This window comes from Micropterus salmoides, unplaced genomic scaffold, assembly GCF_014851395.1.
Source record: "Micropterus salmoides isolate LMB-PRFRI ecotype aquatic unplaced genomic scaffold, ASM1485139v1 Ms_hic_scaffold_15, whole genome shotgun sequence".
In the NCBI taxonomy this organism is placed as follows: Eukaryota; Metazoa; Chordata; class Actinopteri; order Centrarchiformes; family Centrarchidae; genus Micropterus; species Micropterus salmoides.
Window position 1 is genome coordinate 8,631,112 of NW_024040596.1, and position 15,948 is coordinate 8,647,059.

Consider the following 15,948-nt stretch of genomic DNA (forward strand, 5'->3'; position numbering starts at 1 on the left):
CAGTATCACCAAGGAGAGCATAGTAGACGTGGAGGCGTTGGTGAGGAAAGTGGAGCAGAAGATCGAGAGCTGTTCCCAGCAGGATGTGGAGCTGCACATCGAGAGGGTGGGCATAGTTTTCACTTTCAAACAAACACATAAGTAGACGTCTCCTCACGCAGGAAGTACACAGGTGTCATGCAAGTATGTAAAAACCCACACACAGTAATGCACTCAGCATTTAACACTTCATTGCAACTCTTTATTCAACACCGAGCATGATCATTAGTTACTCTAAAACCTCACGTGTGTTTGTGCTGTACTAGTTGCACTTGTAGTGGAGACACAAAACTTGAGGGGCGGGGACAAAATAGCAGGCGCAAAATCCAATATAATGCAGTCCAATGCAACACCACATGCTCTTTAAACACAACTTGAACATCAAGCCCAGAAGCTTGGACCTCCGAGTGGTCCAGCATACATAAATCCGATACATGACAATGACTACGTAGAGTATATTGTGTATGGAAGTAGCTAACGAGTGAGCCATCACGCTTCCTTCTCGACTCTGTTGAGAGATGAACATGCGCTGTACTAGCTTTTCAAAACATCAGGCTATTGACAGTCACAAGAAGGGAAGTGCTCTACTGGAAATATGTCTCAGTCAACCCTGGAACGTATATTTGACAGTGGAAGCCATCAGTTTAACCCTGCCGGGACTGGGAAGTACTTGGTATAGATGGCGGGAACATACTTTTATTTGTATGAGTGCGGTTACGATAGTTAAAGAACATAGTATTCGGACGCACCACATTGAGAAACACCCAACTTTCTGGACAAACTTTCCTGTGGGATTACAGGAGAGGGACGCTAAGGTTGTTGCATCTTACATTTGGAGCCATATTACCCTGGTGCGGTCAGGTTGTATATTTTAAATGTAAAACTGTAAATATTTCTGTTTGTAACTTCATTCATTTGCATTTCGTTAAAATGTATCTTTACCAAAAGCTAATAAAAGGTTTTAAATTGGCTGTCGAAAATGTCTGGCCCATCTAAATTTTCTGATTTTAAAATCCAGCCCTGGTAATTCTGATAATTTAATAGCCCTGTTGTACAGTAATGCAGGACTGTATTAGACTCTACAGGTTTTATGTTTGCATCCACCGCCTATACATGATTGTTTGCAGCACAGAAACCCAGTTGTTTTAACAAGTAGTCTATCACTCACATATAGATGAGGTTTTAACAGATGGGGCTTTCAGGGTCTTTCACTTTAACTTCTTAAGTCTGTATGTGGACTGCAGGTACTTTCCATTGTCTGAACATCTAATGGAAACATTGGTGATTTGTCACCCTTTGAATTTTAATGCTCTTTGTTTCTTTCCCCTCTCAGATTTTTGTCATCAGCCAGGCAGAGCCCCGTCTCCCCCTGCAGTTGGAAGATGCTGTCAGGCCTGATGGAGAGGGGGAAGAGGTGAGGAAAATGTAGGGATGGTTGAGAGGGTGTGGATAAGCACATTTCCACTGTGCCCACTAATGTGAAGTATCGCCTGACCTCATTTATTCTTTATGAAGCAATGTGCTGCATTTTAGTGGCATTAGGTAGGTGCTGAAGAATCTACTATGTGTTGTGTGAAAAAGAGAAAATCTAACCACCAGCAATTTAGGGGACTTCAGGGATGGATTAGCATGAACCTCTAAGTGTGGCACATTCTTAAAATGAAACTCTTTACTGTCAGGTGAAAAGAATCAGCATGTAATGCCGGTAAGACAGCTCTGTCTCAGTCAGAAAAAGAAAACAGCTGTAGACTGTGCTCCAGACCATGCTGTAATTTAAGAAATTCTTACATCAACTTGCCATTGTGAAACAGGAACTGGCTGTCGGTGTGCGTGAGAGTTTACTATCTAAGACTCATAACGTGCATGGATGGTTTTGGTCTGACTATACAACGGCAACAACATAATAAACTATTGAGCCTTAATTTATCTGTATAATTTATATTAAAAGTAAAAATGTAGTATAAATACTCACTGCATTGCATTTATTCATTTAGCTGATGCTTTTATCCAAAGCAACTTACAATTGCTATGTATGTCAGAGGTCACACGCCTCTGGAGCTACTAGGAGTTAAGTGTCTTGCTCAGGGACACACTTGGATGTGTCACAGTGGGAATTGAACCCAGGTCTCTCACACCAAAGGCATGTGTCTTATCCACTGCTTCATCGCCACCCCTCACTAATATACCCATGCGCAAACCAACTTTATCCTTCACACAGAGAGGTCGTCAGTAAGGAGAATAGTGTTTTTTGGCAGACTCAAAGATTGGGTAATTAAACCTGGTTGAATTAAACAAGATTAAGAACAGAATGACTCACGCTGACATCACATTCAGTGAGTAACATCACCTCATTTGACTCTTCATTTCGTGTGTGTGTGTGTGTGTGTGTGTGTGTGTGTGAGAGAGAGAGAGAGAGCCGGCAGCCATGGTTTAGGTACCCCTCTGAATTCCAATTAAGGAAATTTGTGCATCGGTGCTGAATCATTGTAGAAAATCGGGATGCATTTAAGAAGTAATTATTTTTCCCAACCACAGTTTAGGTGTTCATTATTGGTTATTAAACTCTGAGGCTGCTTTTTTGGGGGTGTGAATTGCTGGCTTAACAGCAAGCCAGATTATTACAGGTGTGATTGGTGTGTGATTGAATTCAAATTTGTTTTTTTTTCTTCAGAATTCAGCTTTGTGTATTTGGAACCAGTATGTATCATTGAAAATTGTATAACCATTCAATAACTATAAATCTGTGCAAATAGCTACTGCAGTAGGCTTTGTGTCTTGTGAAACAAGCAGACAACACTTACAGGTTTGGAGAACTAGCTGCAGCCTCTGATGTTGCCAGTGGAAGTATTGCGTCCCTTTTTAAACAGGTGGTTGGATGGTTTAGTAGCGTCCCTGCAGTTCTTGAGTGCAGCTTTATAAAGTTCAGTTTATCAGTCTGTCAATTTTTCTTTAGGAAAATTAAATGGCGCCATAATTCAGACTTACAATGGGACAACCATTGAAAATGTGTGGTCACTCTCCTTGGGTGACATGCTGAACTGATGTAATGTTAAATATTACTATAATACATTGAGAAGAAAATGACCTGATGAGAGAGCTTTTAAGCTGCATTTCAGAAAAAATACATATTTCTGTAAAGAATCTCTATTTGGTCACTTTCAAAGCTTTCCAGTAAGAGATTAAAGCTGGTGAATCAACATAATGTGTAATGAACAGCAATGAGATCGATCATATCCGGTATAAAATGTATAAATATATAATGTATCAACATATAATTGTATATCTGTATCATAAGCAAATCAATATATGGGTCTCGCCATACCAGAGACACCTAAGAGCCCGTCCATGTTCATCCAGTAAGGCAATCTCTGCAGCTGCAGCAGCATCCCAGGTGTTTTCTGTGGGGATTCACCATGTCAGTCACACACTAGTAGCAGCACCTGCCCTCCCAAGAGATACGGGCCTTAACAGCCCCGTCTATCTGACTGTCTGCCCGTCTAACCTTTTGTCCCTCTGCATGGGGCTATTTGGAGCAGGATGTGGCTACACAGGCTATTAGCTCAAACCTCAGCGGGTCCGTGGAGGAAGCCTGACATCCATGACCCTGGAAGCGGTGGTTCCTCCCGTGATGAAACATTTACCATTTCATTTTTTTTTTTTTTTCTTCTCTATTTTCTTTTTTATTGCCCTGTTGTCCGCTATTGCAGATGCCTTTTGTCACTGTTGACCCTGTAATGCTTGATTCAAGTAACAAAGCAGCAGTATTCTTTTACTTCTTGGTGTTAAAGGTGTGTGAGCGCAGTCATTGTAGAGTGCTCAGTGCTTTAGTTTCTTAAGGAAAAATAAATTATAGTTTATGCAGGCTAATTGCTTTGTTTTTAGAACTGTAAATAGCTGATTTGTGAAGAGATTTGTATACAAAAAATGACTAGAATTGTGTGTTTCCTTATGTTTTGTTCTTTGTGAGGTTCGAAGAGCCTCTAAAAAGCATTACCAGCAACAAATACTCACGTGAAAACAGAACGGCAGCTGAGCAGTCATGATGTTGAATATTTCAGAGGGTTTTTGTTGATGTGTTGATGTTTGTTGTTTGCCCTCAGGAAGGCAGAGCCACAGTCAACCAGGACACCAAGCTGGACAACAGGGTGATTGATCTCAGGGTAAGTTGTTTCCAAAGCTGAGGAAGAAAAACACTGAATGTGTGACAAAGCCTGCAGACTGTTTGTCTTTGTCTTTGAGGCTTGTGTAGTTGTCTGGCACAATGAAAAAATCTGTTTGTTTAGATGTTTGAGCACCCTGTTGAAGTTGGTCTTTTGTTGGCTAGTTGTTCACCTATTAATATTGGTAATTTTATTAATCCCTTCAAATTTACAAATCAATACAAAACAATTAGCAAAATCTTAACTCTTACAAAGCATTTGCTTTGCATGAAAGGGAAAACAGACCTTATAAACCACTGAGTATTTCAAAATGCAAAGCAAGCCACCACACCTCTAAAGTGAAAATGAGAGTCTGAGATTTAGTGGGACGATGCTATGAATCTTTCGCAGCGTGGGAGTAGTGCTAAACCTGTGCGAGGAGCAGTAGAGGCCGAGCCACAAAGTGTCTCATTGTTTTGATCTGTGCTTCCCACGTGTATGATGCAGCAGGCAGGAAGGCACTACCACCACAGCACAGAGCCGTGAAGCTCACAAGCTTCACAACAACACCTGTTTCTGTAACACTGTGTACTTTGAGCTCATGGACTCGTGTCTGTCATCAGATTTGCACTTTAGAGCCAGGCAAAACTATAAAGTGGTTCCCACACCAGCAGACAGACACTCCAAAACCCGCTCCAATGATAACTTAGTTCCTATGGAACTCCCCTTGTAACGTGACCATCCTTCCAACATAAGGTGCTTCACACTAAAACACAATGGCAACATTTACTTGCATTCATTTTAAATTTAAGTTTGTATAAGACAGCTGGACTCAGATAGAAGATTTGGATATCCTGATGAGTTAGTTGCCGTTGAGTAGGGCCTATGCAAAACCTGTATCTCAGCGTAAAACAAGGGTGTCACTTTGTGTTGAAAAGGGACATTAGGGCTCAGATTAGGGGCGTGAAGATACATTTGGATCATGAGACGTGATGATGCATGAGAACAAGACAAGAAGATTTTTTGCACCATTTAGATTCAATATTTGATGAAATACAGGTGAAACTCGAAAAATTAGCATATCTTGCAAAAGTTCATTTATTTCAGTAATTCAATTTAAAAGGCGAAACTAATATATAGACTCATTACATGCAAAGTGATATTAAATAAGATATTTCAAGCCTTTATTTGATATAATTTTGATGGTTATTGCATACAGCTTATGAAAACCCCAAATTCAAAATCTCAGAAAATTAGAATATTTCATGAAATCGATTTAAAAAAAAAAAAAAAAAGATTTTAAAATGGCAGCCCTCTGAAAAGTATAATCATGCATATGTACTCAGTACTTGGTTTGGGCCCCTTTTGCATGAATTACTGCCTCAATGCGGCGTGGCATGGATGCTATCAGCCTGTGGCACTGCTGAGGTGTTATGGAAGACCAGGATGCTTCAATAGCGGCCTTCATCTCTTCTGCATTGTTCGGTCTTTCATCTTTCTCTTGGCAATGCCCCATAGATTCTCTATGGGGTTCAGGTCAGGCCATTTTTCTGGCCAATCACAGTAATCCCATGGTCATTGAACCAGGTTTTGGTACTTTTGGCAGTGTGGGCAGGTGCCAAGTCCTGCTGGAAAATGAAGTCAGCATCTCCATAAAGCTCGTCTGCTGAAGGAAGCATAAAGTGCTCTAAAATGTCCTGGTAGACGGTGACTCTGGACTTGATAAAGCACAGTGGACCAACACCAGCAGATGACATGGCTCCCCAAACCAACACATACTGTGCAAACTTCAAGCATCAAGCAGGTGTTTTGGATTAATTAGCTGAGTGTGACACTTTGAGCTTACAATACTGAACCTTTTCACAATATTCAAATTTTCTGATATTTTGAATTTGGGGTTTTCATAAGCTGTAAGCCATAATCATCGAAATTATATCAAATAAAGGCTTGAAATATCTCACTTTGCATGTAAGTCTATATAATATATTAGTTTCACCTTTTAAGTTGAATTACTGAAATAAATGAACTTTTGCAAGATATGCTAATTTTTCGAGTTTCACCTGTATGTATGCGGGGGTCTAGGGGTCCTCCCCCAGAAGATTTTGAGCATTAAATTGGTAATTTCCTGCATTCTGGAGACATTTTCTGCTCCAATTTACAGTGGAAATATCTTTTTTTATATGAGGGAAAACTATATTGCATAGCATGTTTTCTTATAGTGCAAATCACCCTTTCTCAAAGCATTTTCATTTGTTAGTTAAGATTTCTTGGTGAAAGCTGTTTTTCAGAACATTTTTAACAAATGGTTTCAAAATGTGTTGGGGACAAAATCGGCCATTTCAAAATGTGGTAGGGAAATGTCCTTAGTATCCCCAGTGTAAATGACACTGTATGGCGTAATAGTACGTATGTAGCAGCATATAAGAAATATTGTACTACTTACAGTGTAAGTATCAGTCCAAGCTCAAATGTACCATACAGGTACATCTCATAAAATTAGAATATCGTGGGAAAGTCTCATTTCCTGGACACGTCTGTGCCAGGTGGCTCTTGATGCACCGACTCCAGCTCCCCCAAGTTGTTGATTTGCCTTGATTAAGACAGCGCTCCGCAAGTAAACGGCAGGCGCCCTATGGAGAGTAACCATGGCAACGGCTTCTGTGCACTACACAGCTGCAGCATATTTAACTTAAGTTAAAATTATAGGCTACATAACTTTACCTGATAGGCCTTCATCTAGTTTTGCGGGGATGCTCTGCCATGCGAAACAGTAATAGATTCTGGAAATTCACAGACAGCGAGGATCAGTCTTTCTTCCAATGATTTGTGCTCCGCGTCGCGTACACAAAGTTCAAGACAATTCCACATCGGCGGCGGGCGTGTGCATGAGGCGACCACTTCATCTCACTCTAACAGGACACTTGCTACTGAACATACACTGTTACTGCTGCTCCTTGATAAAAGAAGAGTTTCTGCTGATACCTGTTCAGAAAAAAAACAAGAAAACAGATTTATATACTATGTTAACCTGTTGCTCAGAAAGTGCCTGGCAGTGGAAAATAGCTTTGGTTTTATATTTTATTTGATGACATTAATGTTTAAGTTGAGATTTACAAGAAATATTTTATTGCTACTGTGTAAAGGGAATACTGCTGGTAAAAAGCACCTTATTTGTTTAAAGTGTTTTCAAACCACATGTTATTGTGTATATGTATATTAATCGCAATTTAAAAATTGTAATCCTTGCCCAGCACTGTTATAAATATATTGTTTGTGGATGGTGGAGTCAAAGATATTCAGTTTACCATCATCTAAGACAAAGATAAGCAATTAGTCACATTGCCAGAAAGTACAACTTAAACAGTGAATGAAATATAAAAATAGTTGCGGTTTAATGTTCTATCAAGTTGAAGCCTAGTTCACACTACACGATATTAAGCTCGATTTGTTGGTTGGCGAGCTCGTTGACCGTCAGGCTGTGACCGGGGGTTAATCAGTGATCGATCGGCGGTCACCAGTCGTTTTGTGTGAACTAGTCAAGACGCATCAAAACGGCTCCCCAACATATTTCTGACACATCGCTGACGCCAGCCAGATATCTGGCAAGCCAAATATCTGGAAGAGTCGGCCGACTCGACATCCACATCCAGCCAATAAGAACAGGCAGCTACTTTTTCACTGCAAAACACTTTTTACTCACCTCCAGCTCTCTCTGTAGCTCAGACGATCCCTGCTACATGCGTGCGCTAATCCATTCTTTCATTCTGTCTTTATAATTGGTATCTTTATAATAACAAACAACAGCTGTTTGGTGTGTAGGTTCGCATCATTTCCCGTTTCACATTTCCATTTTCTTGACAAAACGCGGTTTGGAGACCAGCGTCGGGTGACCGAGTCGTTGTCAGCTCGTGTAGTGCGTGACCCCTGTCACCGATCAGTCACGTAGCGTGAACACCACAAGGACTTAAAGATGGTAAGTTGTGTAGTGTGAACGGCCATCGATCTGCCGACGCTGAAAGTCTTGTAGTCTGCACGAGCCTTTAGATGCATGGTTTCAGCTCTAGTTAATTTTGTTGTCACACAAGGTGTGTGAAGTTCTCCCTTCAACACCTCCACGTGTTACTGACTTAACTTCAGACAAATGCAGAGAAGCTTGACCTGCAACACTCAAATATAATATAAGAAATGCCAAGGACATTGAATCAGCTGACTGAATTACTGAAAAGAATAAAGGTGATCACAGGAGGGAACCCAAGCTTATATGTAAGTTTTGAAACTTGTCTTGTGGTGGATTGTCACCACAGCCAGGTTTCAAGCTCGTGCTCTGTGCCACTGAGAGGTAAGTTGGGGTAATTTTATGAGGCCCCACACTTTAAGGACACCATCAGAAGAAGTGCCAGTTTGAAAACACACTAACCGCTACCTACCCATCCGCCTTCACACATGCTGGAAACACGAGGTGCTTTCTAACATTTGAATGTGGTCCCACACAGACTGGCTTCCTGGGTACACAGGGCACAGCCCAATGTGTAACACATGACACAGTCGTAGCATGGTTAATTTGATGCACTGCTACTGTATTTGTTAAACGTTTTGGTGTTTTTAAATATTTTAAGTGCTTTTGAAGCAGGAAAGTTTTTCTCCACTGCTTCTTTTTCTTTTTTCAATTTTTTGCAAAGTATCCAGATTGGAACTGAAGTAAACGTTTCGACCAGACAGCCCTGAAGCATTGTCTGCAGATTAATGAGCTTGCAAGTATTTAGACATTATCACCTTTCCATTTCTCCCTCCAGAAAAGTCCTATTCAGGACTTGACAGGTACTAGAGATGGGGGGGGGGAGAAATGAAACCTTTTAATGAATGCAGACCTGTGTCCTGTATTGGAAGGACCAGGGTCTGTCTTCATGAAGATGTATAATTTAGTGGAGTTGAAAGCCTGTAAAGCTCAATTGTAGAAATCTTGTGGTCATTTGACATGAGTCAGTCATTTTCAGGGAGTGTTCGTCTAACTGTTGCACTTTTCGAGTGAGGTTTGGTCTTAGGGCTTTTACAGTAATCTCCTGATTTAGTGTGAGCAGTCAATCTCCCCGCCCTGGTTTCAGTATTTACATTTATAATGATGTGCTTTAAAGTTCCGTGCCGAGTTTGAATGTATGTCCTTGCCCTTGCAGGAAAAGTTGCATGAACAGAAATTGGCAGTCTTGTTTTCACACATCGGTTTTATATTGAGTAATGACTCCCAATGAATCACGCTGAGTGTTGTGGTAATGCCTCTCTCCTCCCCAAAGACGACCACCAGCCAGGCCATCTTTCGCCTGCAGTCGGGAGTGTGCCAGCTCTTCAGAGACACCCTCACGAAAAAGGGCTTTGTGGAGATTCAGACCCCTAAAATCATATCAGGTAAAAACACACACTCTGGCCCGTTGATCCTGCCCCTTGGGAAAACTGAGACTAACATGCGTTGAATCGTTTTTGATGAGATGTTTCTGTAGAGGCAACTCTTGTTTCCAAAACACCGCCCACAGGTGTCCTCTGAGTCACCGTGTGACAGTTGTAAGGCTCACTTGATGACTTCCTTTATGCGCTGTCCATTTTTTGCTTTTTTCCAAATCAGGGACCAAACTTCAAAGTTTAGTCAAAGCTCACGAAACGGTTTGAGTCAATGACGCAAAACCCAAAACACAGTCAGGGACATCTATGTTCAAGCAAACAGCAAACAAGAAGGTGTTTGTGGTGAGTTTTATTGTTTTGGACCTATCAGGCCTTTTAACCTTGCCCATTAGGAGTTATGAGGCATCAACAAGCTCTCTTATCAGCTCCTCAACTCTTACATTTCTGCACAACGCCCTTCCAATTTGACAGGGGAAGCCTACCTTAAGCTTGCTCCCAAAAGGCTTTAACCCACTTCACTGAAACACTAGGAAAAAAAATTGTGTGCTTGTCTCTCTGGTCCTGGTATCTTTTTATTCCCTCAACATCAGCTGTGAGAGATGACTTGGTAGTCTACATGTATACAATTTACCTTGTGAAAAACTTTTCCACTCTTCAGCCTAAATAAAATCTTCTTTTAAAGCCTAGAGAAAATGCTCAGTAAGGTGTGCACTGTTTATAATAAAAGCTGTACATAATTAAACAGACACCTGATCAATTTGTATGAAGTTTGAGTCTGAATAGATGAACAAAGATTTTCTGTTTCTAAGTCTTGTACACAAATCTCCAGTCCTCAGCCTCCCACGTGCCTCTCAGATTTGAAATGAACTGTGGCGAAACTTTTAACACTCTCACTTCCTCTTTTCTTCAAGAGCCAATGATATCAATTTAGCCTGGCACTACTGTGTTCAAAACTGCCGCTCTTTTATTTTGGCGGCACCTGTAAATCAACACTGTGTACTTTTTTCAGAAACCGCATCTTCCTGCCTGCCAACACCCACAGTACATGCAGTGAACAGTTTGTGCCTCGCGAAACCCCCCCACCCTACTATTGACGACATGAGATAATGCCTTCTTGACGTCTGTGTAAATTGGGAACAGCAGATGTGTTATAGTCTCGCCTATCTTATATAACTTGGAGGCCTGTTTTTTTTTTTTTTTTTTTAAAACATGCCAGGCACCTTTTTAGTAAAGGAATTTTAAAAATGAATTACGTTTGTCATAGAAATATTCTTATTTTCTTATTTCTATAGGCTGGCTATTTAGAGTTCTACTAAAAGGTCTACTGAACAGATAATCTATAGCATCATTAGGTGGGGGTCTGAGTTTGTGAAGTGAGAAACGCCACTGAGTCACGCTCATTTGTCAAAAACAACCCCCCCCCCCCCCCGTGCAGTAAATGGTCATTTTTGTGCTGTGGGACAGTAAAAAAAAGCTCATGTCCTAACTGAAAGTTGTCTTTGTCCACCTCCAGCTGCCAGTGAAGGTGGAGCAAATGTCTTCACGGTGTCTTACTTTAAGACCAGCGCCTACCTGGCCCAGTCTCCCCAGCTCTACAAGCAGATGTGCATCTGTGCCGACTTTGACAAGGTCTTCTGTGTGGGTCCAGGTAAGAGTGCCTCCCATCTGTCCCCTCACGCATCTTTCGGTCACTTATGTCGAACGGCAAAACGAGCAGCCAGAGTGTCGTGAGAACTGTAGACCCTATTAACAGAGATGACATGTTTTAAAATGGCTCCAAATGCATTTAGATTGTTAAACGTTTACAGCCCTCCCTCTGTTGCTTTCACTCTGGGCAGAGCTGCTGTAGGGCTTAGTGGGTTAGCGACACAATGGGACTTATAAAAGACTTTATGGCGCTGTACTGACTTTAAGAGACCCCCCCCCAGCTCTTTAGGTTACCAAACACTGCCCCCGCCTGATGGAATACACACAGTTGGTAACAAAACAACATGCATAAATACAAAACATCCTATACACAGACCTTTTATAATTTTCTACTTGCATCTGATTTCATCTGACGTGATACACGATTCTCCTCCAAGATAAAAACAAAAAAAAAAAAAAAAAAAACATTTTGGAGAAGGATGCACATTCAGTATTCTACTTACTGGGCCGCCGAGGTCTTTGTTTACTTCTCTGTAGCTCCACCAGAGAAATCAAAGGGCTTAAGGTCATCACTGCTTCTGAGGAAACAATATACTCACCACTGTTGCCTTAGTTACGGTCGCACCAATTCAGCAAGTAAGGAGAACCAAGATCAACTCGCCTCTAAATCCCAGTGGCCAGAATTACTGTGTTTAAATGGAGCTTCCTCCGCCTGATATCGCTGCAGAGGTCCATCGGGCAGCCAATGCATGTAAACACAAGGCTGCTCCTAAGCACAGAGGAGCAGGTGTTGTGTTACTTTTGTTCGGAGTTTGTCTTGCTAGTTTGGGTAAATGTATGCAGTGGTCAGATGCATAAAAGTGTAGCTTCTAGACTAAAACTCTGTGTGCATACAAAGGCAGACATACGCCGATACAGATTCATGAAGCCCAAAGTACGCATTGGTTGTGTTTTTATAAATCTTAATCTCTGTGAAGTTGTGTGCATGTGCTCGTTCCTGGCCTCCACTCTGTTTAGCCACAAGTGGATGTAGAGATCCTCTGTATGTGTAAAGACCGCGCCGCCTGTTGCATAGAAAGAACAGAAAGACAGAATGAAAGAGGCAGCTCAGCTTTTCTCATTAGTAGAACTTTCCAACACTGACGGAGCAGCCACTCTCATATACAACCATAATGCATAGCGCTGGCTAAATACATGTAGCACTCATGTCATTCAGTCATCACACAAGTACAAGCTCCCCATAGGCATGCCTTAGAAAGGAAATACTTTTCAATGAAGCACAAAGTTGCTTATCAATACGTTGTTCAGAATTCAGGACATTTCATGAGACAATGCTGAATTTAGTGGCCAGATTGCTTACTTGACCCTTTTTATTGTACTTCTGGCCTTTGACCTGACCCAGTGCACTTTTTCTGTTTCAGCACTCTCTGGGTCAGATGACCATTTCACCACAATGTGTTGAAACCTCAACTTTTCCCTCTACTTCCATTTGCTCTGTTTAGATGTTGCTATTAAAACTATATCATTTCAGTTTTTAGGGCGGAGGACTCCAACACCCACCGTCACTTGACTGAGTTTGTGGGTCTGGATATTGAGATGGCTTTCAACTACCATTACCACGAAGTGATTGACTCCATCACTGACACCATGGTGCAGATCTTCAAGGGCCTCAGAGACAAGTAGGATCAGGATTTATACAGTAAAGCTCAAAGGAATAGGTCGAGTTAAAGCTCAAGCGTTGTTTTCCTACTCAACACAATAAGCACATTTTGACAGGATCAGTTCCTGAGGTGGAAATTCAGTGGATGGCCAAAAAAGGGTCAAAATATTTCAGCTGTTGAATCCTTATTAAGTGTTGTCATCCACTGCTGTCAGCTCTGTTGAAAGTGAGTGATTTCCACCCACTCCAACAAGAAACTGTTATGGTGTGGTTTTATCGCCTCCCGGTGGTGGAATCGGTCCTTCATATGTATAGAGCTGTTCAAGCAGAATGAATGGATTAAAAAAAAAAAGAAGAAAAAACTTGTACAACTATCCCTGTACAACAGTAGTTTTTGGCATTCACAGTTTGGTATGCCCGTAGTTGTTTTTGTTTTTATCTCACCATCGTGGCTGCACTGCTGAAGAACAGCACTGACTAAAAAATGACACCAACCAGGAGGTACAGTCTTAGCTGCTGCGCAAATCATGGATTTTAAAAACTAAGTCTTAGTGTCAGTTTATTCTAAAAGCTTGATTGCTGACCTCAAGCAGTACAGGGATGAGGCCTACTCCCTTTTGGTACAGCCAAGGTTGTAAAAGCCCTCTGTAGCCCTCCTACAATATATCCTCTTGTCAGTTTCGTCATTAAATATATACTATGATATAAAAGCTTCAGTGCTCAAACACCTTTAATTAATTTTTGCTCACATGATTCTGTAGTCACACCTGTAGATTCAACAACATTTCTAAAAATTAGAAAATGGGGCATTGGACAGACAAGGGAACAGCTGAATTTCTTTACCTCTTCATAAAAAAATAAACTTTGAATATTGAAATAAGTAAATGTCTTTGGGACGCACTGTTCCAGAGATGAGTCATACTTGGTTTCATGCCAAACTAGCTGCAGTATGTAGCCCTTGTAAACATCTTCATGGTTGGTCACTTTCAACTTGTGACCGCTGTTCCTCTTTCTTAGGCAGGTTGACTGGTTGGCTTTTGTTCTCATGACTTTCCAGACAGTTCCTCCTTGACGTAATAAATAATTTTGCATGTGCCATTCTTTGACTGATTTTTCCAGCACTTCAAGCAACAATAACTTGAGCTTGTGTGGAGCTCTTGTTGTCTAATGTTGCTTTGAAAACATATCAAAATACCTTTTACTACCTCCACTAGCTCTGCTTTACTTTGTTAAGAGAGCATTTATGGTAGCTAGCAAGGACAGTGTTTAAAATTCATGGCAGAAAAGTGTTAGAATGCTGAAATTTTATCTCACAAAGTTGCTGACCAGTGTGGGCTGTGACCCTTCTCAGGCTAACTACTAAAGGCAAATTTGTCTGGCAGTTGGCTCTGTGTGGGAAGGAATTCTGAAGTTAGCGTGTGCGTGTCTCTCTGAATCAGCTTCCAGACAGAGATCCAGACGGTGAACAAGCAGTTCCCCAGCGAGCCTTTCAAATTCCTGGAGCCCACTCTGAGGCTGGAGTACACTGAGGCCTTGGCCATGTTGCGTGAGGCCGGGGTGGAGATGGGTGACGAGGAGGATCTCAGGTCAGAATACATCACACTGTGTTTCCACATCCCACTCATTTTGTCAGATGATTTATTTTGATGAAAGCAGAAGTAGATATTTGACGTGAGTTTAAAGTGAGGAAGTGAAACAAATAACTCAGCAATATTTTAAGATTCAGGTAATTCTTGTCAGTGCTGTTCTATTGAACTGTTTACAGCACATGCATAGAAATGCATGTAAACCATTGTTGTCATGGTATTGTGCTATTCACATTTTGGCAAGCTACAGGTGAACAATGTGACACCATAAGATGTAGTTATGAGTTTTAAAGTGAATTCCTTTTTGTTTTGTAGTACACCCAATGAAAAGCTGCTTGGCCGTCTTGTCAAGGAGAAGGTATGTTTAAATGTTTCATTAATCTAACGTCAGAGTGTAAAAAATATGAATATTGCTTTATTGGACCCTTGACTGTAGAAAATTGTTAGCAGGTCAGAAAAAAACTCCCATGTGGATGTAAAGTATTAAAAAGCTATTATTTGATAGGTTGCAGCATTGAAATTAGCACTTATCAGCTGTCTGCCTTCATCATAATGCCCCCAAAAATGGTGGTCTAATTATCATAACACATGAGTCGCAGTCAGTATTTCCAGAATTTTCCTCTCAGAGTTTCTCAAGGTGGAGTTCAAAAATAATTTAGAGGACAGTTCATGTACAACTTCACATCATAGTTACAACAAATGAGTATTATTGAGTTAGTTGTGTAGAGCAGGACATGGTTGCAACCTACAACTATAACAAAAAGGTTGATTTTAAGTAATTCGTAATGTAACCCCTTTGTCACATTATATAATAAGAAGGGCAGATGTCTTTTCTGGATTCATCCACAGGCGTCTGGTGTATCCACAAAGTGTCTGTAAAAACAGCTACTGACTGTTTGCGTCGGCTCTTTTCTCCGCAGTATGATACTGACTTCTATGTGCTGGATAAGTACCCACTGGCTGTTAGGCCATTCTACACGATGCCTGATCCAAACAACCCTGTAAGTCTGTCACTTACTCATACACACATACAGTAATACACAGTTATTGGCAAAATAGTAAGAAATTTGCAATAACAAATGTTGTGTAAATTCTTGCCAACGGGTTTTGTGGTTGACCTGTGGTTAAACTTGCACTGAGCCAGAGAGCAGCTTTCTCAACACCAGACAAGCCAAAGACTCGTCAGCCTTCTGTCCTTTGCTGGACATACTGGGCTCCCTGCAGCGCAGTCATGAAGAATTTATTCAAGTACTAAACAATTTTTAGTATAAGTAACCTGCTAACAGTGTCACAGAAAAGCTGCTAATTGCTGTTTTTGTTGTTGAGTGTCTTGTACGTCAACCAGTTTAGGCAGACATATTCAGCTTTGTTTAATTGCTTTGCCATGTTTTCTGCTTTTTCTTTTTGAGTTACAGTACCACTGTAGTCCCGAGTTGATCCAGACTGCTACAGCACTGTCAACTTACAGTCCTTCTTTGAACTTTCC

General features: G+C 41.0%; 1 protein-coding gene across 1 annotated transcript in view; it reads left to right on the forward strand.

Annotated features, from left to right (window-relative positions):
* dars1 (aspartyl-tRNA synthetase 1) overlaps positions 1-15,948 on the forward strand; it is a 31,796-nt gene that overhangs the window by 14,635 nt on the left and 1,213 nt on the right. Inside the window, exons 7-15 of the mRNA XM_038720209.1 lie at positions 4-106; positions 1,373-1,453; positions 4,140-4,199; positions 9,467-9,578; positions 11,083-11,217; positions 12,748-12,895; positions 14,316-14,462; positions 14,778-14,820; positions 15,383-15,463. Of these exons, the coding sequence (XP_038576137.1) occupies positions 4-106; positions 1,373-1,453; positions 4,140-4,199; positions 9,467-9,578; positions 11,083-11,217; positions 12,748-12,895; positions 14,316-14,462; positions 14,778-14,820; positions 15,383-15,463 (910 nt within the window). The remainder of the gene's footprint in view (positions 1-3; positions 107-1,372; positions 1,454-4,139; positions 4,200-9,466; positions 9,579-11,082; positions 11,218-12,747; positions 12,896-14,315; positions 14,463-14,777; positions 14,821-15,382; positions 15,464-15,948) is intronic.